The 25862-nt window shown below is 40.9% G+C and overlaps 1 protein-coding gene across 2 annotated transcripts; it reads right to left on the bottom strand.

Annotated features, from left to right (window-relative positions):
* Positions 1-17226: 17226 nt before the first annotated feature.
* LOC127578405 (hyaluronidase-5-like) lies at positions 17227-25524 on the bottom strand. Of its 2 annotated transcripts, XM_052030400.1 has the most exons (5): positions 25442-25524; positions 24510-24697; positions 21043-22014; positions 19896-19985; positions 17279-18177 (listed from the first exon to the last, which is right to left on the bottom strand). In XM_052030400.1, exons 3-5 carry the CDS (start codon positions 21997-21999, stop codon positions 17665-17667), a joined length of 1560 nt encoding a protein of 519 aa, XP_051886360.1. In that variant the 5' UTR covers positions 22000-22014; positions 24510-24697; positions 25442-25524; the 3' UTR covers positions 17279-17664. The 2 variants fall into 2 exon arrangements, with proteins under 2 accessions (XP_051886361.1, XP_051886360.1); XM_052030401.1 differs by lacking the exon at positions 25442-25524 and having other exon boundaries at positions 17227-18177; positions 24510-24726.
* Positions 25525-25862: the final 338 nt, after the last annotated feature.

The following is a 25862-nucleotide window of genomic DNA, read 5'->3' as shown; positions in this document are numbered from 1 at the left end:
TCGTATATACAAGTATTTGGACAGCCAAGGGTTGATTAAGGATAGTCAGCATGGCTTTGTGCGTGGTAGATCGTGTTTAACGAATCTTGTAGAGTTTTTCGACAAGGTTACCAAGAAAATAGATGAAGGAAAGGCTGTGGATGTTGTATACATGGACTTTAGTAAGGCCTTTGACAAAGTCCCACATAGGAGATTAGTTCAGAAGGTTCAGACACTAGGTATCCATGGAAAGGTTGTAAACTGGATTTGAAATTGGCTGTGTGGGAGAAGACAGAGTGGTAGTGGATGATTGTTTCTCAGACTGGAGGCCTGTGACTAGTGGTGTGCCTCAGGGATCTGTGCTGGGGCCATTGTTGTTTGTTGTCTATATCAATGATCTAGATGATAATATGGTAAATTGGATCAGCAAGTTGCTGATGACACCAAGATTGGAGGCGTAGTGGACAGTGAGGAAGGCTTTCAAAGCTTGTAGAGGGATCTGAACTAACTGGAAAAATGGGCCAGAAAATGGCAGATGGAAGTTAATGCAGACAAGTGTGAGGTGTTGCATTTTGGAAGGACAAATCAAGGTAGGACATACACAGTAAATGGTAGGGCACTGAGGAGTGCAGAGGAACAAAGGGATCTGGGAGTTCAGATACATAATTCCCTGAAAGTGGCGTCACAGGTCGACAGGGTTGTTAAAAAGGCTTTTGGCATCCTGGCATTCATAAATCAAGGTATTGAGTATAGGAGTTGGGATGTTATGGTGAGGTTGTATAAGACATTGGTGAGGCCAAATTTGGAGTATTGTGTGCAGTTCTGGTCACCTAACTATAGGAAGGATATCAGTAGGATTGAAAGAGTGCAGAGAAGATTTATTAGAATGTTGCCGGGTCTTCAAGAGTTGAGTTACAGGGAAAGATTGAACAGGTTAGGACTTTATTCCTTGGAGCATAGGAGAATGAGGGGAGATTTGCTAGAGGTTTACAAAATGATGAGGGGTATAGACAGAGTTAATGCGAGAAGGCTCTTTCCACCTAGATTAGGAGAGATAAGTACGAGAGGACATGGCTTTAGGGTGAAAGGGGAAAGGTTTAGGGGGAACATTAGGGGGAACTTCTTCATTCAAAGAGTGGTGGGAGTGTGGAACGGGCTGCCATCTGATGTAGTAAATGCAGGCTCACTCTTAAGTTTTAAGAATAAATTGGGTAGATACAAGGACGGGAGAGGTCTGGAGGGTTACGGACTGGGTGCAGGTAAATGGGACTAGCAGAATAATGTTTCAGCACAGACTAGAGGGGCTGAATGGCCTGCTTTCTGTGCTGTACTGTTCTATGGTTCTAAGAATGACTGGACCCACTTCCACTGCCCCTCACATTGGTGAACAGTGGTCTCTCCTCTGCTGAATGTCAAGGAAATCAGCAATTGAAACAGTGCAGCTTGGAGGGAAAGATTGCCAAGATACACCAAACAGTGAGGTGTTGAGGCAGCAACCTAATGCCAGGAGCAGCACGGCATCCAGCAAACCCCAGCTCTGAGACATCAGTTTCAGCAACCATGAAGACGTAAATTAAAAGACATAAGCTGAAATTCCAATAAGGAACCAAGCAGGTCTTCCTCCAACAATGCCACCAGCTCCACCACAGCGAAACTGCACCCCCAGGGAAGATTGCGACCCCTACCTCAACCCTGGACAGGTATAGCAGTTCAAGGTATGCCTTGGGTATGGTCAGATGGAATAACCAACTCAATTGATGTCACTTTAGACCATGTATTTACAACATAGCAGGTTTAATGACTGTATACAGGTTTAATGACCTGTACAGTGCAATCAGAAACATTATGCAAATTGTTGCAACCTTGGGATACCTCACCTAGTTCAAGGTTGACCTGTTGTTTATGCAGGTGTGCATAAGTGGCAACTGGGAAACTGATCAAATCTGGGGTTAGAAAATGCTGCCCCTCTCTTCTTTGTCTTGTTCATGCGTTGTGACAAGGTCTTTGCTGAGTCCATTAGGAAAGAATGATAACCCCAAGCAGGAGAAGCACCCAGGCTAATATCTCCCTGTACATGAACGTCATCATCATCTTCTGCTCAAATCCACATCAGATTGAGGATCGTGCTTGACCAGTTTGAGTTAGCCTCCAGGGCCAGAATTAATAACTCCAAAAGTGAAGCCATCCTCTTTGGCAACTAATACCATCTCCCCTTCATTGTCAGATGTGACAACGTGAAGATATTGGTTCAGGGGAGCCTGTGTGCAACATATAGCCAAGGTGAAGCAGAAACTGGGATTGTGGAAGCAACAATCACTCTTGATTGCAGAAAGACCCTGCCATTTATGTACGATGTTCCAATGTGATCCACACTTAGCAACAGTCACCTAAACAATTTTCTGTTTTCCCTGGAGATTGAAAATAGACTAGATGCGGAGGGGCACAATGTGCAAATCTCCAGAGGAGGGGAAAAAATTGTACCCAATGTGGCCTCATATTGATGGTTGCCTTTGTACGTGGCTGTAAGGAGCTGTGCATGAATCCTGAGGATACAAACCCCAAGCGTCACCACTTGTTGTGCAGCCTACTGTTTTGAAGGATGGGTCTGGCCATGTTGCCACGGAACACTCCTTTCAGCTGCACTGTGCCTTACCAGCTGTCTGTCATTGAAATGTTTCTGCAGAAGAACACCTTTGACCAATTTCCCTGATCCTCAGCGAGGTCCAGGACTATGTGCTGAGGGAAGCTTTGTGCAGATATCACAAAAGCTTCTTGGAGAAAGGTCACAGTTTATGGTTCTGCCACCATTGCTAACTGAGAGGCTGGAAAATCCCTCAGATTGTTTGCACAAGAAATGTATGTAAAGGAGGATTAATTCCATACTAATGGAATGTAAATGGAATGATTGTACTGTGAATGGTAACATTGGAATGAATTGTATTATACTTTTGCCAATGTTATGGAAAAATATGGTAGTGTAGCCGTTAGCGCGACGCTATTACAGCGCCAGCGATCGGGGTTCAATTCCCGTCGCTGTCTGTGAGGAGCTTGTACGTTCTCCTGTGTCTGCGTGGGTTTCCTCCGGGTGCTCCGGTTTCCTCCCACATTCCAAAGACGTATAGGTAGGTTAATTTGGGTTCAAATGGGCGGCGCGGACTCGTTGGGCCGGAAGGGCCTGTTACCGCACTGTAAGATAAAATTTAAAATTTCAAAAATTGAAATTTAAAAAAAAATTTAATATTTAAAAAAATTAATTTAAAAATTTAAAATTTAAAAATTTAATTTAATTTAAATTTAAAACCAAAGTTAACAGTGCCTGCTCTTAATTAGATTTTCCAATGCTGGTATAATTAATAGGATATACAGATGGTTATAGTTTTCATTTCTTAATAAGTAAAAGAAATTCCATCACAAATCTTTGAGGATGAAATTGGAAAGCACTGGAAAATGGCTGTTGTGATCATGAAATGCAATTGATCTGCATTTCTGTGATCCATGTACACAATCTGAGCCATAATCTCATTACCATGATTAATCCATGCTGCGTGTAGCCTTAAGTGAATAACAACGAGGCCAGTTTCTTAAGTGGTTACCACCAGTCCAAGCTATGTCTGATTAAAAGCAGCCTACACTCAATAATGAGGAAGTGCTTTGAATCCAGATTTGGTGGTTGATGCCAATCAAAAGGTCTTTGGTGATTTTGGTATGGTATGGCTTATATCAGGCAAAAGTGCTCAGCATTTCTGATGTGGGTCTGGCAGCCTCAATAGATGACACATCTGCCACTGGACAGCAGGAGGACCTCCAGACGTATACTAAAATAGTAATGGGAAGAGATAACAATCAAAGTAAAGGCAAGGAGTCAATTCCCAAGGACATAGGTGGGGTGCAGGAGCAAGGTTTAATGACCTTGCTCACCTAGTTGAGTTTAGTAAACAGATCTTCAAATGCCATCACCTACCAATTGCCCCACAAGCCTAGTTTTCTCCATTGCTCAATTATCAACATAAAATCCTTGAATGTTTACAGCATAGGAGGCCATTTGGCCCTTCTTGTTTGTGTTGGCTCTCTGCCAGAGCATCTCACTAATTCCATACCCCGATCCCTGCTCCATAGCCTTGCAAATTTGCTTGCTATCTCCACCAATCAGGACTCAGACTAAACACTTATGTGCCCCATTACATCCTCACACACACATCATTACTCCAAGCCTCGTGCACACATCTCATTGCATACACGCCTACTTAGCCACCTATGGCTAGAGCATCAGTCAAACGTTTTGAATGAGACTTAGACACACTTTCCTCTTCTCTACAGGAAGAGGTGGCACACAACCCACACTAACAGCAATAACCCCAACAGGGGACACACCGATCCAATGCTTTGCATCCCTGGAGGCGGGAGTGCTGGACATGACTGGAGCACTGATCAGCACCTGTGGAGAGCCATAAAACAGAGATGATTGCGAATGGTGAAATCTCATATCTAATCCTTCTTGCCTTCCACTTCTTCATTATCCCAAAGTCTCTTTCAATAACATGTTGCACATGGCGTAAGCAGACTTTCCCACCCACTTCCCTCCCAACTCTCTACATAATTACTTCACATTTGTGCCTGTTTCTTTCAGGTGTGCTCCAGACAGTGGAAGTGATGATCGAGGACTACTCCAAATGTCTACAGGATGTCGTTGCAGTTGCCAGTACTTCAGGTATGTTCTCTTGTGCAGGACTTTTGTGTTTGAGTCAAAAATAAAATAGAGAAAAAGATGGCATTTGTTTCCAAGTAACCACTCTTTGATCAGGCATACTTGTGAAGACAAGAGGTCAGAGTAAAATGTCGTAAAATTAGAGCTTTGTGGCTGCTACCTGTACATCAGGCAGTGTGTCATGAACCAGCAACAAAAGAAACACACTGAGCATGTTTCAGTGTTAAAAACTATTTTATTAATCACTACTATTGATAATACGTAAAATAAAAGTAAAAATGTTAGTATGTTAGAATTCAAGAATGTTAAACCTCGAACGTTAACCCCAAAACTAAACTCTTCGTGTGTGTGTGTGTGACAAAGTCCAAAACTCCCAGTTCCTGAATGGTTCTTAAAGTTCAGTTCCGCAAGCCATAAGGTGAAACATGGGCAAGGGCTTCTTCAACAACCACCGTTGTCTGAAGATAAGATGTAGATGTAGAAAAACATAGAGAGAGAGTACATACGAAATCCAAATGTTCCACGATGGAACCCAAACGACACTTCAGTGTTTACTCGGTAGTGACTTCCTCACCCCGAAAAGCATCCGAATCGTGGTCGTCCACACACAAATACCTGTTTCCTTCTACAGGTCAGCAACAAAGTGAACTCCACCGGATTACTTCCAACTTCCATACATGGATTTCAGTGGCAAACACAGTTATTGTTTCTCATCCATCGATAGAGAAAACAAGCAGGCTGGTGTCTCTCTCCCTTCTCTCTCTCTCTCCTTCTTCTTCTTCAACCACGTCATTACGTCCTTTATCTTCTATTGACGTAAGCACGCCCCACACACACATACACACACACTCTCTATCTTAAAGGGACTTTCACTGAGTCCATAACAAGTGGCGAACACTATCCGTTGGGTGTGGTCACAGACTCGCTGTACATTCAAAGCGTGAAATAGAACATAGAACAGGATAGCACAGAACAGGCCCTTCAGCCCACAATGTTGTGCCGACATAGCTAATCCCTCCTACCTACAGAATGCCCATATCCCTCTATTTTCCTATAGAACACAGAACGTTTCAGAATTCAAATGATGCCCCATGATGGTGATATGAATGCATTTAATGGCATTCTGCGCCACTGCATTTCATGTAATCCTCAACAGTCCATGTGCTCTTGTTCCCTGAAGCTTTACTTTGAAGGAGTAGATGATGAATTCTTCTGCCCTAAAGTGGATAATATCTATGTCTTGTGGCTCTCTGTCACAGACCATGTGCAACAGTTAGTGTAAATCAAAAGTCCTCTCCTTGTGGATCTTTCAGCACATATCACTGTGAGCACCCCCTTTGAGAAGTAGAGAATTTAGCACTGCCCCTTGCTAAAGTGCATGTAGGAGAACTATTTCTAAACATCTCTTTATGAACAGGGTTTCTTGCTGAGAACCCCTTTGTCCATTCATCATTCTTCTTGGCTTGGCTGAAGCCAAGAAAACAGAACCAACCATCCTGCAGACTTCAGAAACCATGTCAAAACTTCTCTACACCATTGCACAGTCAAATAATTCACCAGCAAACCAGTAAATAATCAACAATCATTTTAAATAGCACAGGGTTCTCTGAGTAATTTGAAGAACCTGACATTTGATGCACTGTTTGTCCACTTTGGCAGTACTGGACTCAATACAGCACTGCAGGAGAATTGGTTCCAATACCCCTTCTCTGCATACTTAATGGAATGTGAAACCAATCATATGGATCTATGCCCTTCCCAGTGGAGCAGACAGCATATGTCACAAAACAAACACATACAGTATATTGGCCTGTAAATTTAAAGCAAATTAGCATCCATCATGTTCAAAAAGTTGCCACCACTAAGCTGAATTTCATAGCCATAACATCTGACATTGGGCATCACAGGATTTTAGGAAAGCTATAATCCACATTGGTGATATGTGGATTAGATATACATTGTGCCCTATATGGTATTAATTCTGTTTATTGTTACAGTCGTAACTGTATTCCTCACACAGTGGTATTTACCTATTTATTTATTTGTAGTTCCGTTCTAACATGCTCCTTTTACTAGACAGCTCATTTTCCAAAATATTAACAAACAGCTTTTAACCTTTGATATAGACCACCCATTACCTAATTGACTGTTGTAATAGGTTTTATAGGCTGAATGGCCTACAAATGTTCCCATGCTCTTGTAAGAGGTAAAAATGAGTTTCTGATGGAACACTAGGTTAGTGCACATCCAAATGTGAAACAAAGTTACGAGAAGGTTCAGTTTGAACCTAGTCTGAATTTATATGACTGATAACAGCCTGGGTAGCCAATAGAGACAGGTACATTACATGTAAGGAGTTAAGAAAAAAAGATGCCAGGTTGACAATGTACAGATAAGTAGCTTTTGAAATATTTGTATTAATTCTGTGTTATGAAGAAAGTGATTGTATAGTCATTGCTGTGAACTTATGTTTTCAAATTAGTGAATGAATTCTAAGCTTTCATCTATATTTTTATCCCTTCCTTACTATTGAGTTTTCATTTGGTTACCCATAGGTTTAATTCAGACATTTAAGTTATGGGTGTTACTTATAAACGTAGTTTTAGTTAGGTGTTGTGTGGCATTCATGGATGATGGTTTGAGTATCCAGGGATTTTGTAAAAAGCTGCATAATCTTTGGTGGCTCCCTATCTGCATTCAGAAACCTTGTGTCAGGCAATCCATTGCTGTCTCACTCACATGGTTGCAAAGAGGAGAGATATTGCTTTTGCAGGGATGGTGGAACATCGTGCTGGCTGCTTGGAGGGTTACTCTGCTGTACAAATCATTATGGATGTTGAGGAATCTTTTGCTCACTGAGAGGCTGGTACAACAGGGGTCTGCATCCATGGAAACAACAGATATTTGCCACCTATGCCCTGACCTCTTACATTCCCATCAAAGAACAATCTCATAACTTTGTCTCTTTTATTTAAAAATCCCAATTACATTTCTTTTAAAATCCCAAAGTTAAAAAGAACAAGGGAAGAAATGTTGAAGAATTCAAAAGTTACTTTTTTGTAGCTCAATTGTGCACATAAACCATATCTTAGTGAATCGATGTTATAAAAGAAAAAAAAGCAATTTTTATATGCTACTTACTTGAAGAGGGAAATTTACAAGCCAATCATCGAACTCCCTGGTTAACTAAACTCCAGTTGATATCAGAATTTACAGAGTTTTAGATCTTAAAGGGGCAGAAAGAGTTAAATATGGCTTTTGAAATCCTTGTTTTAAAGACTACTATTTGTTTGCAATAATACTTTGTGAGGTAGATAGATATGGACACTGAACATCGCTATGTTTGCTTCCACTTGCTTTATAACACATCTATTTATATTCCCCTGTATTGCATTTAACCTTCATAAAGAAAAAGAAAAGCATATTGGACCATAGATACATTGATGCAGACCATTTACATATACTTAACCATGGCATTCCCAGGATCAGGAGCAAAACAAAACCGTGCAATGTTTCAAGAAAATATCTGGAAAAGTTCTCCATGATTCCCCAGCATAACTGAGTAAATCTCCAAGAATGTGCCGCTCCCATAAATTTTCACAAGCATAACTAAATTATAAATTACCCTGCAAAAGTTGGAAATGTCAACTGTTACGTGTGGTTGAATGCCATAAATTACAGAGCTCTTTCAAGCAAAATGTTACCTTTTTTTCAATGAAACCAATTCAAAATAAATGGTTGGCAAGGTATCTAATGTGCCTTGAACATCTCTTTCAATTGGATTAACCTTTTGCAGGCAAGAAGTGCTCTCTTCCTCAACAAAGAAGCTTTCATAAACTTATGAAGGAAATTATAAAATGAGGTAAAATCAGCCTGACTTGCAGCAGAAATAGCTTGGTCACAGGAAGAAGAAAAGGATAAAACTATGAGAGTTGGTAGTTAAAATACTGTCAGCTGTAGGACATGCAGGTCATATTTGCCAAAAGCCTATGATTGAGGTAAGCTATTTACAAAGATGGCATTACAATATTTAAAAGGATCGTTACAATATTTAAAGGGATTATGGAAACACAAGCAATTGCAGATGCCAGAATTGGGAACAAGAAACAAACTGTTGGAGGAACCGAGCAAGCCAGTCAGCATCTCTGGAGGTGTAAAGATAGTTGACATTTCAGGTTGAGAGCCTGCATCAGAACATGAGAATGTAGAGAGCAGACAGCCAGTAAAAGAGGTGAGGGGGCAGGGTGAGGCAAGGGCTTGCAAACAATAGGTGCAACCAGGTGAAGAGGGGGATGATGGACAGGTAGGGCGCGGGGAGGGTGAAGCTAGAGACAGAGGCTGGAAAGTGATAAGTGGAGACAACAAAGGGCTGCAGATTCTGGAATCTAGCAAGTGATAAGTGGAATCAGGTAAGTAAGGGATGACGGGCGGACGGGACAGTAGGGGATAGGAGAACCCCGTGCCCGCCCATGCCCAGTTCCTTTCCCCTCCTCCTCCTTCTCCACCCCTCTCCCCGAATCCATCTGCCCATCACCCACATTCTTAACCCACTTGGTCTCCTATCCCCTTCCCCGCTGGTTTCACCTGCCCATCATCATCTGCTTCAATGCTTGTTGGTTATTTTTTTTCTTTATTTTTAGATATAGTTTTGTTTTCTTTTTCCAGAGAGAACTAGAAATGTTCTTTTTCAAAATTATGCCATGGATCTCTGAGAAAAGAATGCCCTGACTCCCTCAGTGCTGGACAACATTAGAGCTGGATTTTGTGTTCAAACTGGAGCTTGCAACCAGAATCTCCGGACTGAGACAAAAGTACCATCCCTACACCATGGCTGCCACCACCTATCATAGATATTATTGATCAAACTTGATGGTTGGAATCATGTCCAACATAAGTCATTCCTTCCCTCAAGCTTTTCACATGGAACAGTTTGTAACTCACTGAAACAGCCTCGCCCATACATTTCCAAATCTCTTCAGCAGCTGTGGTTGTTTTCACTTGCTGGCACTTGCAATAAATGGCAATAAATCACCTGTTGAAGCCATATTTTATTTCCCTGCGAAGGATGATGTTTTGAGTAAGAAGCACTCAGCAAAACACTGCCAATTTGAGGGAATGTATGACACTCCTGCTAATGAGTACAGAATAGGTGCAGCACTAACATAAGTGAGAGAACATACAGCTCTAACTCTACTAGCAATGAGACAGCACAACACTAACACTCCTGAGTTTGTTTTTATTCAGACAAGGTGGGTGTACAAGACCAACACTTAATTCTGGAGCAGTGGGAGGCATTTAAGGGAAGCCCATGACAATTCAGAGCAAATTTGTTCCCATGAAGCAAAATGTAGGGCTCCCAAATCTGAACTCACCTCATTGTTGAGGAACAATCAGAATAGCATAAAGTAAACAAAGGAATATCAGAGTCATTGACTTGTCCGGCACAGAAATGGGCCTTTCAGCCTACAACCACACCGATCTCTTTTCCCCATCAACACGAATTCTTTACACTAATCACTTATGTCAATGACCGAGAGCTTAATACTACAGAAAGTCCACAGGAGAACAGCAAGTACAGGGGTGGCATTTACTGTAAATGGAAATAAGGAAGGCTAAGAGATAAATGAATCCCAGGCTGTTAAGAGCAGCTAAGAAAGAAACAATGGAGGCTCTGTGCGCTTTTAAATTCTCTTTGGCTACAGACATGATGCTAGGGAAGTGCTCCTAATGGGGCACCATTGTTTTAAAAGGGGAAAAGACATAATTACAGACCAGCCAGACTAGTATCTGTGGTAGGCAAATTATTGGAAAAGATTTTAAGGTCATATAATCATTTAGAAAAGTGCATATTAGTCATGGCAGCAAGCATGAACTTTGTTAAAAGATGGTTGTGTTTGACAAACAATTTAACTTCTTTGAAGAGCTAACGGGGAGGATCAAGGAGGTAGCACACTTGATGTAGTCTATGTGGATTGCCAAGGTCCCACCAGGTAGGAAAGAGAGAGTAACGATCATTGGGTGTTTAATAACTCTATTCACTCTGCTTATATCAGTGATTTAGACAGATGGGCCATGTTTAAGACAGATGTTAGCAAAACTGGCCACGTGGTTGATAGTGAGGAAAAAGGTTGATGACTTCAGGAAGGCATAAATGGATAGTTTAGGCCAACAAAGAAGTGGCAAATGGAGTTCATTCTGACAAAGTGTGAGGAACTGCTTTTGAGGAGAACAACCAAAGAAAGGGAATAACAACAAATGGTTGGAAACTGAAGAGCATAAGAACCATGGAGTCAATGTCTACAGATCTGTGTAAGTAGGCGATAAAGTTGATAAATTGTTTGAGGGATTTGGGATGGTTAATGGTTGAGACGTGGAATATAATAGAAGCTGTCTAGAACTTTGTCCAGACACGCCACTAATAGATTACTGCAAAGAGTTCTGGCCACCACATTATAGAAAAGATATGTTAGTACAAAAGAGATGGCAGAGATTTAAAAGGATGTTTCTAAGGCTGAAGAATGTTGGTAAAGAGCGATTGGTTAGGCTGGTGCCATTTCCTTTTGAACAAAGAAGCATGAAAGGGAATATAATGCAATAAAGTTGTGCGAGCTGCAGACAGAGCCCTTATAAAGGTCAATAACTGGGGGACAGATGTAAGGTACATGGTAGAAGGATTGGAGGGAAATAGAGACGCAAGGTTTTCCTCCCTTTAGGAACCTGGAACTTTCTGCATGAAGGAGAAGCAGAGGCAGAAACATCAAATTTATACTCAATCTCCAGGGCTAAAGACAAAGAATAGGATGTGGGACTAGTCTAAATAACTATTCATTTATAGAGTGAGGACACAGAAGGAGGCCATTCAGCCCAATGGGTCCCTGTCACTTCCAGCAGAGCAACCCAATGGATTCTACTTCTCTTCTCCTTTCCCTGTAACCCTACAACCTATTTTCTCTCACATGCCAATCTACTCCCCTTTGATTATTTTTGCCACTTTTCTACTCTAAGGGGCAATTTACAGTAAGCAATTAGCCAGCAGGTCAGCATGGTGCCAGCATGTTTTTGTGATGTGGGAGGAAAACAGTGTACCTGGAGCAACATGGTCGTATGGAGAACATGCCTCATAAATTTCTGTGATCCGATGATTTAATTGCTGCCCGTCCCTGATTGCCCTTGAGAAGTTAGTGGTGAGCCACCTTCTGTAAACACTGCAGGCCATGTGGTGAAATGCTCCCACAGTGTTGTTAAGCAGTGATTTAGACCCAGCATTGATTTATGCCCAAGTCAGTAAGGCATGTGCCTTGAAGGGGAATTTACAGATTACAGCTTTCCCATGTGCCTGATGTTGTGGTCCTAGATGGCAGAAATCTTAATTGTGACAAGTTACTGTAGTGTGCATTGTAGATGGTACACAATGAAATCATGGTACACTGACAATGATATAACTACAGCATGTAATAACTATGGATTCCAGATATTTTGTGGTGACTGAATCACCTTCTGACTCACAAAACTCTTTCAACAACCAAAAGGCAATTCATGAGTGTGAAGGAATACTCTTACACTTGTAGGTGAGGTCAACTCCAGCTGTTCTTGCTGCAGTTCTATAAAACTTCAGTTAGGACGCACTTGGAGGATCGCGTGCAGTCTGGTCGCTCCATTACAGGAAGAATGTGTGGAAGCTTTGGAAAGGATTCAGAAGAGGTTTACTGGGATGCTGCCTGGATTAGAGAGGTCAGACAAATTTGGATTGTTTTCTCTGGAGCATCAGAGGCTGAGGGAAGACCTGACAGAAGTTTATAAAATTATGAAAGGCATAGATGGAGTAGACAGACAGAATCTTTTCCCCAGGGTAGAGATCTCTAATACTAGAGCGCATAGCTTTAAGGTGAAAGGGGAAAATTTAAAGATGTGCAGGGCAAGTTTTTTTTTACCCAGAGAGTGGTAGGTACCTGGAGCGCGCTGCCAGGGTGGTAGTGCAAGCAGATACAATAGGAGCATTCAAGAGGATTTTAGGTAGGCACATGAATATGCAGGGAATGGAGGAATATGGATCATGTGCAGGCAGAAGGGACTTGTTTAATTTGGCATCACGTTCAGCACAGACGTTATGTGCTGAAGGGCCTGTTCCTGTGCTGTACTGCTCTATGGTCTATATTCTAATTCTTAAGAAGATCAATACCATCTGGGACACAACGCCCTGCTTAACGGGCACTCCAGCTACAATGCAGAACTTTTACTCCTTCCCTCACAGGTGAATTGTGATGGCAGTGGGAATCTCTTCCAAAATGCACTGTACCAATTCACCAAAGTTTCTATAATAGCACCAACCAAATTAATGACCTCTATCAACTGACCAAAGGCTTGAGGCATTTGGAAAAAGTGAATTGCTGCAAGTTCCCTTTCAAATCATCCCTCCTTGCAAATATATCATTGTCCTTTCATCATTGCCGGATCAACATCCTGGAACTCCCTACCTGGTAGCATTGTTGGACAACCTTCAGCACACAGACTGAGGTTACAGAAGGTTGAAATAAAAAAACAGGAATGCTAAGAACACTCAACAGGTCAGGCCACATCTGTGGAAAGAGAAACAGAGTTAAAGATTCAGGTTGAAGACCTTTCATCAGAACTGTCTCCAGTATTTCCTGTTTTAATTTTAGATTTACATCATCAGCAGGCTTTTGATTTTCAGTTCTGGTTTGAGAAAACTGCTCAGCATCACATTCCCGAGGATAATTAAAGATGGGTGTTAAATGTTGATCGAACCAGCAATACTCACATCCCTTAAGAGCATAAAAAATACACTACTGCATGGAGAAAGCACATAGTGATCAGACTAATGGATTCAGAGATTGTACAGCATGGTCTTGGCTAATTTCAACTTGCATCACTGAGTTGTGTGAAACTATCAGGAACTCTGAAAGTTAGAACATCAATATTAAGAGGATGCTGGAGTTTGGGAGTGCACTGTGTTCTTACTGCCAAGGCTCAGAATGTGCAAGGTTCAGAAAATTCACATTGCTTGACCCAATCAGAGGAACTGCCATTTTCCTATCCATCTCTTCCCCACCCTCTCTGCAACTAAAAACTAACGTTCTTTCTCTTTCCCATTTCTGACAAAATGTCTTCAATCTGAAATGTTAACTCTGTTTTCCTTTCCACAGATGCGGTCTGAAAATTTCCAGCATTTTCTGTTTTAATTCCCTCTGCTAAGTTCAGTGAATGTTAACACGGCTGAGTTGAGAATACCCACTGCATTCACATTGTGGTCCAGAGTTCACACTGTGCTCACGCTGCCGAATTTAGGGTCATCGAGTCATACAGCACAGAAACAGGCCCTTTGGCCCAACTGGTCCATGCCAACCAAGATTCCCATATCAGCTAGTCGCATTTGCCCACATTTGGTTCATGTCCCTCTAAACCTTTCCTACCCATATACCTGTCCAAGTGTCCTTTAAATGTTGTTAAGGTACCTGCCTCAATCACTTCCTCTGGCAGCTCGTTCCATATACTCACCACCCTATGGGTGAAACTATTGCCCCTCAGGTTCCTATTAAATCTCTCCCCTCTCACTCTGAATGCATGTCCTCTAGTTCTTGATTCCACACCCCGGGAAAAAGACTGTGTGTATTCACCCTACCTATGCCCCTCATGGTTTTATACCCTTCTAAGATCACCCCTCATTCTCCTATGCTCCAATGAATAAGGTCTTAGCCTGCTCAACCTCTCTCTATAACTCAGTCTCTTGAGTACTGGCAACATCCTTGTAAATTTTTTCTGCACTCTTTCCAGCTTAATAGCACCTTTCCTATCGCATGGTGACCAAAACTGAACACAATATTCCAAATGCTGCCTCGCCAGCGTCTTGTGCAACTGAGAGAGCACACGGTTTATTACTGGCAAGTTCAGAAGACCCATTGCTCTTGCTCTGCTGAGCTCAGAGAAGTTACAGAACTCTCCCTGCCAAGTTCAGACAATGCACAGTGTGAACATATCTGAGTTCAGAGAATGCACAACGCCAGCATTATTGAGTTAAGAGAATGTATTGTGCTCCTACTGCTGAACTCAGAGCATGCTAGTCTTTGCCAGTTAAAGCAATATGCTGGTCAGGACCTAACTCACAGACAATCCAAGTCATAAAACTGTCAAATGGAAAATATCTGAAAGGGATGAGTGGAACTGGAGATCCATTTCAGATTGCTTATTCACATTTTCCTTTTCGATGTCTTTTCACAGCCTAAATTAGGCCGGGCTATTAAATCTGTTTCATGACTCTTTGTATCATTCTCCCCCTGATTTAGTCACTCCCATAAAAAAGGGACTATCTTCCAGTTTCAGAGTCTGTTGAAAGGTCTTCACTGAAACTTGATGCCATCTCTTCATCTTATTAAACATTGAGAGACCTAATGCGTGTTCCTGCGATTCATTTTTTAAATGAATCGTGAGAACACACATTAGTTACAGAAATACAAAGCAGCTGAAGAATTGGCAACACACAGTACTGTTTGCTTTAAGGAAAAAAAATCTGGTGTCGGTCAGGAAGACTTAAAGCAGATGTGAAAGTGAGAAGTGAGGCAGTTACAGAGTTTGCTAAGGGATCAAAGGGGTATGGGCTGAGTGAGTCAACAACATGGGAAAAGTGAAGTTGTCCACTTTGGTAAGACGAGTACAGAAACAGCATATTTTTAAATGCTGAGCAACTACGAAAGCAGGTGTGCAAATGGATCTAGTAACGCTGGTACATCAGGGATATCGGTTTGCAGGTATAGCAAGCTGTTAGGAAAGGGAATGGTATGTTAGCCTTCATTGCAAAAAGGGTTGGAACGTAAACATAATGCTGAGATTGTAGAGTGCTTCGGTGAGACCACACCTGGAATACTGTGTGCAGCTTTTGTCTCTGCATTTGGAGAAGGATATGCTTATCTTGGATTCAGTATATTGCAGATTTACTCTGCTGCTTGTGGAATGAGAGATTATCCAATGATGACAGGCTGAGAAAGATTAGTTTAGATTCACTGGAGTTCAGCAGAGAGACAGATAATCTCATTGAGACTTAAAAGATTCTGTTTTATGGGTAAGATGCCGAGTGGTTGGTTCCTCCTTTTGAACTGCTCAGACTTGGGGGCATGGTCTCAGGATGAGGCAATGGCTATTCAGGACTGGGATGAGCACAAACTTCTTTCCTCAGGCTTGTAAGTTTCTGGAATTCTCTACTTCAGAGGGTTATATTTTTGAGCATATTTAAGGCTGAGTTCAATACATTTTTGCATTAGGATATGGAGGTTATGATGGGAATGTGGTCTTGATCATGTGGAACTCCTATGGATATTTAAAAAGGATTTTAAAAAACAGCTTAAGTTAATGTGAGTCTCTAACAGACTGAATCAGCAGAAATTATATTGAAGTATGAGCAAATAATAGAGACATGAAATAAGTACTTTTTTTGTCTGTCTTCAGGGAAGAAGGCACTGAAAACCTGTGAATGGTAGAGGACTGTAGGCCCAGAGTAAACAAAGAGTTAAAAGAAATTAGCATTTGTAAGAAACTAGTTTTGGAAACATTGATGGGAATTAAAGACAATAAATCCCCAGGATCTGTTGATCTGCGCTGGTAGTGATGACTGCCAGTGCATTCACTATCTCCAATAGGAACCTCCTTTGAAAGTGACCTGTAGAGATAGTGAATGCACTGGTACTCACCTTAAAATTCCACAGATACTTGAACAGTTTCCACAAACTAGAAGGAAGCAAATGTATCTCCAATATTAAAGAAAAGGAGAGAGAAAACATGGAACTGTAGACCAACTTTCCTGATATCAGTAATAAGTAATAGGATATCTAGAAAATAATAGTATGGGTAGTTCTGAAATTTGTCTGACATTGAAAATTCACCATATTGACTCCTGGGATAGGAAGATTGTCCAATTAAGTAGACCAAACTTGTACTTAAGATTTCTTGTCTCTGCAGTTGTTTTTTATTTTCCATACAGGGCAGCACAGTGGCACAGTTGGTAGAGTCGCTGCCTCACAGTGTCAGAGACCCAGGTTCAATCCTGATCTCCTCTGGGGCTGTCTACGTGGACTTTGTATATTCTCCTTGTGACTGCGTGGGTTTCCTCCATGTGCTCCATTTTGTTCCCACATCCCGAAGACACGTGGGTTGGTAGGATAACTTGCCCCTAGGGTGTAGGTATGTAGTAGAATCTGGGGGCAGTGGTGGAGGGTGCTGATGAGAATGTGGGGAAAATAAAAGGTGGAATTGATGAAGGATCAGTGTAAATGGATGGTTGGTGTGGATTTGGTGGGCTGAAGGGCTCGTCTCCTTGCTGCATCTTTCTGTGACTCCCCTATGACATTTACCTGATAATCAACAGGGAGTATCAAAGTAGACTATGCATCCTATTCTCTCTTTGCAAAGTTCACTTGCTAATGTAAAGAAACATCCATCCTCATCCTATCTGTCTGTTTTCACCAGTGCTATAAAAGGAATTAGATCCTCATGGATTCTGAAGTTGGCTTCCAGAAATGGAATTGGATCATGTTATAACATTTATTCAAATGGTCCAATTTTATTTTCATTGATGTTGAGATAAAATGCTGTGGCCTATTACCCAGACATTAATCATCAGTTATCCACAGAGATTGGTCACATTCTTGAATTATCCAAAATTACTTCAGTATCCCATATAATCATGAGCAAAACTGTACCAAATAGAAGCAAATGAACATGAGTGACAGGGTCTACATAAAATCAAGCATTCAGTCAGGCACTCAGATATTTAAATTAGTGAGTTAATCAATCATTTGGAGGATTAGATATACTGTAATAGCCGAGCACCAAAACATTCACATTGGGACACTAGCTGGAACATACCAACAGGTCACACTTCAAATACTTGCTGTTAAAATCCATATTGTGCTGCAGTCGCTCATTAATTAAATCAAAAAAGACAAGAGAGTGACTGGATACAAGTATTTCTTTTAAAATAACATTTGATGCATTGTATAAAGTGCAATGAAAGCTGTGCAAACTAATGGGCCAAAGTGACTACTGATAGAATGAACAGAATTTCGGGAAGAAATAGTTGAGTTTAGATCAATAATTTGCGACTTGGTAGGCAATTCTGTGTAGGCATCCAAGTTGATGCAATAGTCAGGATTAACGCAGGTGTCCAGTTCAGTGATATAGTTCTCTATGTCACCTACAGGTTCACAATTCTGCCCTGCGTAGCACTGGCAAGCAAAGTTTTCTGCAAAGAAGATTATATCTTCAAAGGAAGCTTGTCCTATAACTATGTATTCTTTGTTAGTTCTCCTTATTCTGAAGCTCGCAGGGTTCAAGTGCAGGTAACGAGCAGAGTCCCAGTCCTTTCGCACACATCGCCCTTTGTTGTGGCACAGTATTTTACTGCAGAGCCTTGCTGCAGATGTCACATTAACAATGTAAGGATTCAGGACTTCTTTAACATAGTCATCAACAGTCAAACACACGAGCTGCAAGATACAACCACAAAAAATTTCTCCCACGTTTAATAATGGCAGACGATTGACATATAACATAAGTAATAAAATAAGCAGAAGCATCTGTTTATTAATCATAAAATCATTCAGAGAAAAGTTGTTCCCTTCTGAGATGATAATCTAATCAAATTGAACAAAATATCCTCTTTTTTAAAATTAGCCAATATCAACAGCAAAATTAATAGCTAAGTTTTCCAATATGTTGAAACATGTGATTTAATTATTTCACAATAATATTTAAATCAGGATGCTTCTGGGACCTTGTATTGATGGCATGAATGGTGTAGGATACTCGTATAGAAACAGACCATCGTAACGAACACAAGACTTGTTTCAGTGAGACTTGGAAGATGTCTGTCTGGCCTGGTTCAGGACTGTAGAGTCTGGGACTTGGAGCCACCTACAGGCAGTTCTCCCTCAAATACTCTACTCAGCCTTGCTTCCCACTGCCAGACCTCAGCTGAATCACCTGTCCACTACCCTTTCACAATCCAATCCCTGTCAGTCGATCATGACCTGACACCCACCTCCAGAAACTGGCAGTGATTCTCCTGACACCTATTGAAGCCAAGCCAACCCTCAAGGCCCTGATGCTCCACTTGATTCCAAATGAATATCTGGCTCTGCCCCCTTCCATCAGGATCCCACCAGCGGTTCCTCTGCTCCCTTCACAAGGACAGAGGGGGTTGCAAGAGGTGATACCTTTGTGGACACAAGGTTTATTCTATTCCATGTGAAACCTGGAGCTCATGAAAAAAAATAGAATACTGCATGGGGATGCCCAGCACTAAACACATGTTGGCCTTGGTTTAGCACTTGTTTCCCGGCCTGGAACTCTTTCTACACAAGGGAACAAGTGACCATATTTTGATGGACTCCCAACAATAAATCTATACAATTGTATTTCTGTTCTGATAAAGGGTAACATAAAACACTAAAACCACAGCACAGTGAGATCCAAATTTGCAAAAATCAAAGATGAGCTCACAAAACTGAACTCAAAGATATAGGATGTATTTGTTAAGCATCTGGAGAGTAAAATTTACTGCTCAGAGAGTAGTCGATGGATTGGATTGCCAAATCAATGGGCTAAAGACAGGATGAGTTTCAGAAAAGTCTATTTGAATTTGAAAATTACCATCCACATACCCACCCACCCCTTTCTCACCCAATCTGTCCATTCATCTGGTTACACACGGAAGTCGTAATGAAAAGCTGGTGTGAATATTTGTTTCTTAAAACATAAATTTTAGCCCCTCCAATCCTAAACTGAATGGTGTATCTCCATTATAAAGATACTGACTGTCCACTGATATCCTTTCCAAAGATACGTTCCTCTTTTGTAAATTATGAAAGGATGATATGTGGTCATTTGGGATTGCTGCCAATCTTGTCTTCAACACCTGTACATTTTTCTATTGACTATCACTGACTGGCAGTTCAGAACAGGACGCAGAACTCGACCTGAAAAATTTCTTTTCATATTGTGAGCCCAGGAATGTTTAAGCCAAATGCAATATGCTTACTGCTGGTTTAGCAGAGGCCAGTGCAGTGCATCAAAAATGACACCATTAAATCCTGTATAACTCAGTAACTCGCTGTTGAAATTGGGAACTGGCCTAATCCCAAATAACTGTAAAACAAATAATGCATCTTCATCTCAAAAGTGAGCAAACTTCAAACATATTTACCTTTGTTTCCGTCATACTTAAACTGCCCCATACAACAAACCCAGCTGTTCCCAGAGCAGCACTTTCCCCAATAGTGTGGAGAAGATCAATCTGAAAAAAGGTTTAAAAAAAAGTTATGTTTTAAATTCTATCAAAGAAAATAATTCCACATGTGACCAAAATACTTTGTTTTATTCTTTCTGCATTTTGTAACCCATGGCAAATTCTTATATTTACAAAGCAACTCAAGCTACTTTGCAAGAACATTATCAAAGGAAACCAGACAATGAAACATGAGGACAGATCGCCGAAGATTTGGTCAAACAGGTTTCAAGAAGCATTTAAGAAAAGAAAGAAAGATAGAGTTTAGGATTCCCTAGAATTCCAGAGCTTAGGGATTCAGCAGCTGAAGGTACCACTGCCAACGTTGCAGTGATTAAATCTGGGGATGAATAAGACCAGGTAGATACCTTGAAAGGTTTCGGGTCAGAGGATTTTACAGAGACACATACGGGTGATCTTCGAAAGGTAAAAAACAAGGAAGACCATTTATAAAAAAATAAAGCTGTTCCTTACCCAGGAGCCAGTGTAGGTGATGAGGAGTGAATGAAATGGTGTGGGTGGAATAGGGGCGGAAAAATATCAGATGATCTCATTTCCAGGGAATAGAACAAAGGAGGCCAAACAGGAGTACAGTGGACTAGCGCGTTCTAGAGACAAAAAGGGTGTAGCTGAAAGTTTCAGCGGCAGATTAGCTGAGGCAGACGAAGGTGGAAATAGGGGCAATTAACAATGAAACCAGGAATGAAAGTAACAATTTCTTACTAGTACGGCTGTATCACTAACGTTAATTTTTAACCTATTTTTACTGACTACATTGGCCATTTTTTAACCAATCAGCCTGCACAAAAGACATACAATGGATACAAAGTCTAACCTCAAACAGGGGTCACATGATTGTGAAAGGTCTTATCCAATTTTGGACAGCGGTCAGCAAGAGGGAAGGAGGGACTGAAGGGGCTTTGTTCTTCCCAGTATCTAGTTGAAGGAAATGTCTGTTCATCCAGTATATAATGTTTTTTAATTGATAATTCTATGAAATTGGGAATCTTGGGTTTACTTTGGTAGTTAACTAAAGATTTATCTCTTTTTAAAAGCCTAAACTTACCTCAGATAGATATTCTGTGGGAGAATCAGTGAACACTGGACGGGTGTAAACATAAATAGGGGGAGAGTACTCCTGGGTAGAAAGTAATGCCACCCGTTTTGCTTCCTGGATACGGTGACGCACGAACTTAGCTGCAGCGACTGAATCTCGTAGTATTGTCTGCAGGTAGATGGATGGAAAGAGCGCTGTGCTTTCATTCCAAAGCCAGAGAAGTTCATTGTTTCTTGAAATTTCAATATCAGGGCATCTCCCTATGTAGTTAACAATTGAATCCTTGTAATTGTAGTTATAACACTCTGGATACAAGTAGTATCCCCATAAGTGATTTGGTCTTAATGATTTACCCAATTTTAAAGTTGTTAGCATTAATTTTTTTGCATTTTCTTCAAATTCATTCTTGGCAATCTCAATTATATCTTTCATATTCATTGAATGATTTTGTTGCATAACCAGCTCGACAGATTTTATTCTGTAAATATCTTTCTGGTCCCAATTTCTTATCCACTGTGGCCTCCAGTTTTCCCAGTTTATCACTGCAAGTCCAGGATTCTCATCTGAAGGAATGTAGTGCTGAAAATCCGCTGTTGTCTTTAATAAGTGAAGATCTAAGGGCACCAGCTGAGGTATGCCACCATTAAATGCTTCATTAGTTAACTCATCATAATATGGATAATAACCAAGTCTGTTGTGATAGAATATTGTGATGGGTTGTCCTGTAGCAGTTTCCAAGGGGCTACCAATGACCTCAAACAGGCTCAAATCTATTGTAACACCAAATCTGCTGTCACACAATTCAGTGGGTGCATTCCACAAAGCAGTGAAGGGGGCATTCTCTATCAAGGGACTCACAGTTTGAGGTAATGGTTGACCGAGACAGCTGGAAGCAAGCAGAGCAAACTGTACAATTGGTATGGAGAAAAGATTGTTGCAGTTGCAATTAAAGTTGTGGAGTCTCATTATTGCAGCAAGGGACTGTACCGAAGGAAACAAAAGATTTTCATTGTTAAGTAATTGTAGCAGCAGAATGTTCTACCTTCCTTAGTTATCAACTCTAAAGACACATGGAAATCCTGTTACTCTAAGGAGGATGTAACTTGTCAAATAGATAGGCTTTGATAGAATTCTAGGTTTGCAAGTAGCTGAAATGTTAACTTGCTTCTCTCTCCACAGATGCTGCCTGACCTGCTAAGCATTTCCAGAATTATCTATTTTCATTTCTTTGTCAGTTGGTTGCATCAGCTGAGTAATTTACTTTACCCCTGCCACTTCAATCTACCTTATTAATGTAAGGTATGAGAGTCAATTATTTGTCTATCTGGATAAATGTCTAGGGGTTGGCAGAATACCAAGCATCAACTACCCCAAGGCATTTACAACATGAGGACTTGGGAGTCACTGCTGGAACAACACTGAAGGCCAATAGATAATGCACCAAAGACATAGCGAATATATGGTCTATTGCTAAGGCCAGCAGCAAGATTGTTAATTGCCATGGTGATGAGGTTATTAATTGGACCATGAAGTCGACTTGTAGGGTTGTTCTGTTAGGGACCTCACTCACACAATGGGCTGAACAGTCATTAAGAACTGTAGCATTCTATGATCCAATAAGAATGTCCAAATGGAAATGCTATACTTTGATTACACAAGAGGAAAGCTTGGCCATGATTACAGCAACATGGAGAGTTTCACTCATCTCATACACCAAAACCATGGTAAAAAGACCGTCAGAAAGTAAGCTGTGAAGAGGACATGACGAGTCTATAGGTGGATATGGATAGGCTAAATGAGTGGTCAAAGATCTGACAAATGAAGCATAATGAAATTGTCCAATTTGGCAGGAAAATTAAAAGAAACGAATCATGTTATCGACATTGATTGTGGGAGATGGCAGGACTCTGAGATGCAGAGGGATCTGGGTATCCTGGTGTATGATTTGCAAATGTCTGGTGTGCAGGTCTAGTAAGTAACCAGGAGAGGTAACAGAATGTTATTGCTTAGTAAGAAAACTGCACTTCAAAAGCTGTGCTTCAGTTATCTAGGGCAATGGTGAGACTATATTTGGAGTACTGTGTACAGTATTGATCTCTTAATTTAAGCGAGAATGTTACTACACAAGTAGCAGTACAGAGGTTAACTAGACAGAAACCTGGAATGGGCAAGCTGTCTCAAGTTCAAGTTTATTGTTGTCATAGGCATACATGCACAGGGTATATGCTTCTTGCACTGGAGTTTCTGTACCAGGTTGTGATGCAACCAGTCAGAATGCTTTCTACTGCAGAAAGGCTGGACAGCTTAGACTGCTATCCACTGGACTTTGGAAGGGTGAGAGGTGACTTGATTGAAACAGGTAAGGTAAGATCCTGAGGGGACTGGACAGAGTGAACGTGGAGAGGATATTTATTCTTACTGGAGAAGCTTGAATGAAGGGCCACTGTTTTTTTAAAAAATAAGATGTTGTCCATTTAAGACTCAGATGAAGTGACTTTTTTCCCTCTCTCAAAGGGCCCCTGAACCTTTGGAGCTCCTGGGCAATGGAAGCTGAGTCTTTGAATATTTAAGGGCTAGGTAGAGAGATTCTTTAAAAGCAAAGGGGAGGGGAAATATTATCGGGGGGAGTGGACAGGAATGCAGAGTTGAGGTTATAATCGGATCTACTGAATGACAGGGCCGGCTGGAGGGGCCGAGTGGCGTCGTCCTCCTCCAAATTCATATGTTGGCAATATATCCAGATGAAAGATAATATTAAAAGCCGTGCTTCTCTGCATTTTGTCAGATCTTTGATACTTGAAAACGTAGAAGAGGCCTGAAACCTAAACGAGCTTTTTCTGTGGTTCCCAAACCAAGGTGCAAACATAAACAACGTTGAAGTTCCCCCACGGAATATTTTTAATTTATTCAGGCCGTTTGATTTAAATCGATGCCAATTAACATTTTACCACCTACGGATTACTGACATGGTTGTATAATTTTCAACGTATTATAACTATCAGCAAATGCTTGGTCAGTAAAAGTGAGATGAGCGATTTAAAACCGTGTTTGGAAAATTCTGCACACATGAGAGCAGACACCACATCCCTCGCCGGCGACATGCGATTTCTATCTCAGTGCTACAGGTTTGTTTGCATCCAGGGCTACACTTGTTGTTTCTGTTGCAAAAGCAGGACGATCAGCTCGTGAGATGCAAAACCATTCAACAACAAAATTAAATAAAATTGACCATATTTTGTTTTAAAGACCACGACAGGGGAAAAAATGGGAACGAATCGTCTATTTCAGAAAGGTCTTGCAGAATCTCGCCTACATAAAATTAACAGTCATATTATATTTCAATTCATTGTTGGATTTAGGTCAAGAAAGGAAAATCTTTCTTCCTTCATGATTTCTATAAACTTTTACAAACTTTTCTTTTGCTTCTAGGACAAACACCGCTCCTTTCAAAGCGTGATTGCAAAGTCAGCACTTACCTTCAGTTGGTGACTAACTCAACAGGTTCTTGGATTCAGATCTCTTTGAATTGTTCCTTCTTTCTTTTACGATCTCACTCCGTTAAACTAGTGGGGTTTAAATGATCACCTGAAGTTAACCCAGTAGATGGTTGCCTTTGTGGTACAAACGTGGTTTACACCGTTGTGAAGTTCAAGAAAGGTGTGCGCTGCAAACGTAATTCGACGTTTTTTGTTTACAGCCTCAGTAAACCGGAACTAGCTTGAGGATTTTTTTTGTTTTGATTAAGTATCAAATTGTGGCCCCCTAATGGCACTTATCCCCGTAGGCGTAAAACCAATCTAAATTAGGCAACATCTCCCGATTGAATCCACAATCTGTAGTTTTTTTCAGATGACTAATTTTAGCTCAGAGAAGATTGCTCGCCCTGTACCTTTGCATTGATCCCCTGCCCCGGTTGGAGACGAATCAATAGCAGTTTAACATCCCTTGTTACATCTTATACACAATAGATACAGGAGCGGGTGGAGAGGTGGGAGGGGGAAAGAATCCCGAAACAACAGGTGATTAACAAAGCCTGACTGTTTCCCCTTCATTCGGGAAAGGGTCCTTTGTTCTCGTTCAATAAAGGTGGTCTATTTAACAAGCCAGAAGATTATGAATGAGGTTATTTCAGTTCCACTCTTCTCAGGATAAGGGCATATGCAATATGTTCAAATCTAATTCACAATAGAGGCACAAAATAGAGGATATTGTTGAAGTTAATTAAAAACAAAGAACAAAAAACTTTAATTGTCAATGGATTCTTGGTTATTTTACATACTGAAAACAAAAAAAAAACAATTTGCATGTTTGGTAGAGAGGTTAAGATTTCATAATTTGAACAAATGTTCTGAGGACTTTGAACTTTAAAACAGGGCTGGGTGCTATGGAAGTAGAAATATTTACTCACAGTTTGCATTGTCTGTCTACAGTTCAGGTCCAGATTGTTCAGGGAGTGCAGCTGACAACGTGGTATTCTGAAGAGGATGCCGCAACCTTTACCCATTGTTCAGGTTCACTTTTCAATTGTCGTTCATATCGGCGGCTTATTTATCTTGCTCCCTTGCATTCTCCATGTACTTGAGCTCCCCAAACCTCAGCTGCCTGTATCCTGGGTTTCTTCTGGGTGTTCCAGTTTCCTCCCACATTCCAAAAATAGCAGGTTGATAGGTTAATTGGCCACAGTAGGTGTCCCTTAATATGTAGGAGCATTACTAGGACACAGTTTTGCTACTATGAAATTAGTTTAGCTGAAATTTAAAAATAACAGTTTTCCATTTATCTAGTGCCTTTTACATTGTTTTCTGGATGTTTCAAAGCAACCTAGAGCA

The sequence above is a fragment of the Pristis pectinata genome, chromosome 15 (assembly GCF_009764475.1).
Source record: "Pristis pectinata isolate sPriPec2 chromosome 15, sPriPec2.1.pri, whole genome shotgun sequence".
In the NCBI taxonomy this organism is placed as follows: domain Eukaryota; kingdom Metazoa; phylum Chordata; class Chondrichthyes; order Rhinopristiformes; family Pristidae; genus Pristis; species Pristis pectinata.
The sequence above is the reverse complement of the archived record's forward strand: the minus strand, read 5'-3'. Positions and strand labels throughout refer to the sequence as shown.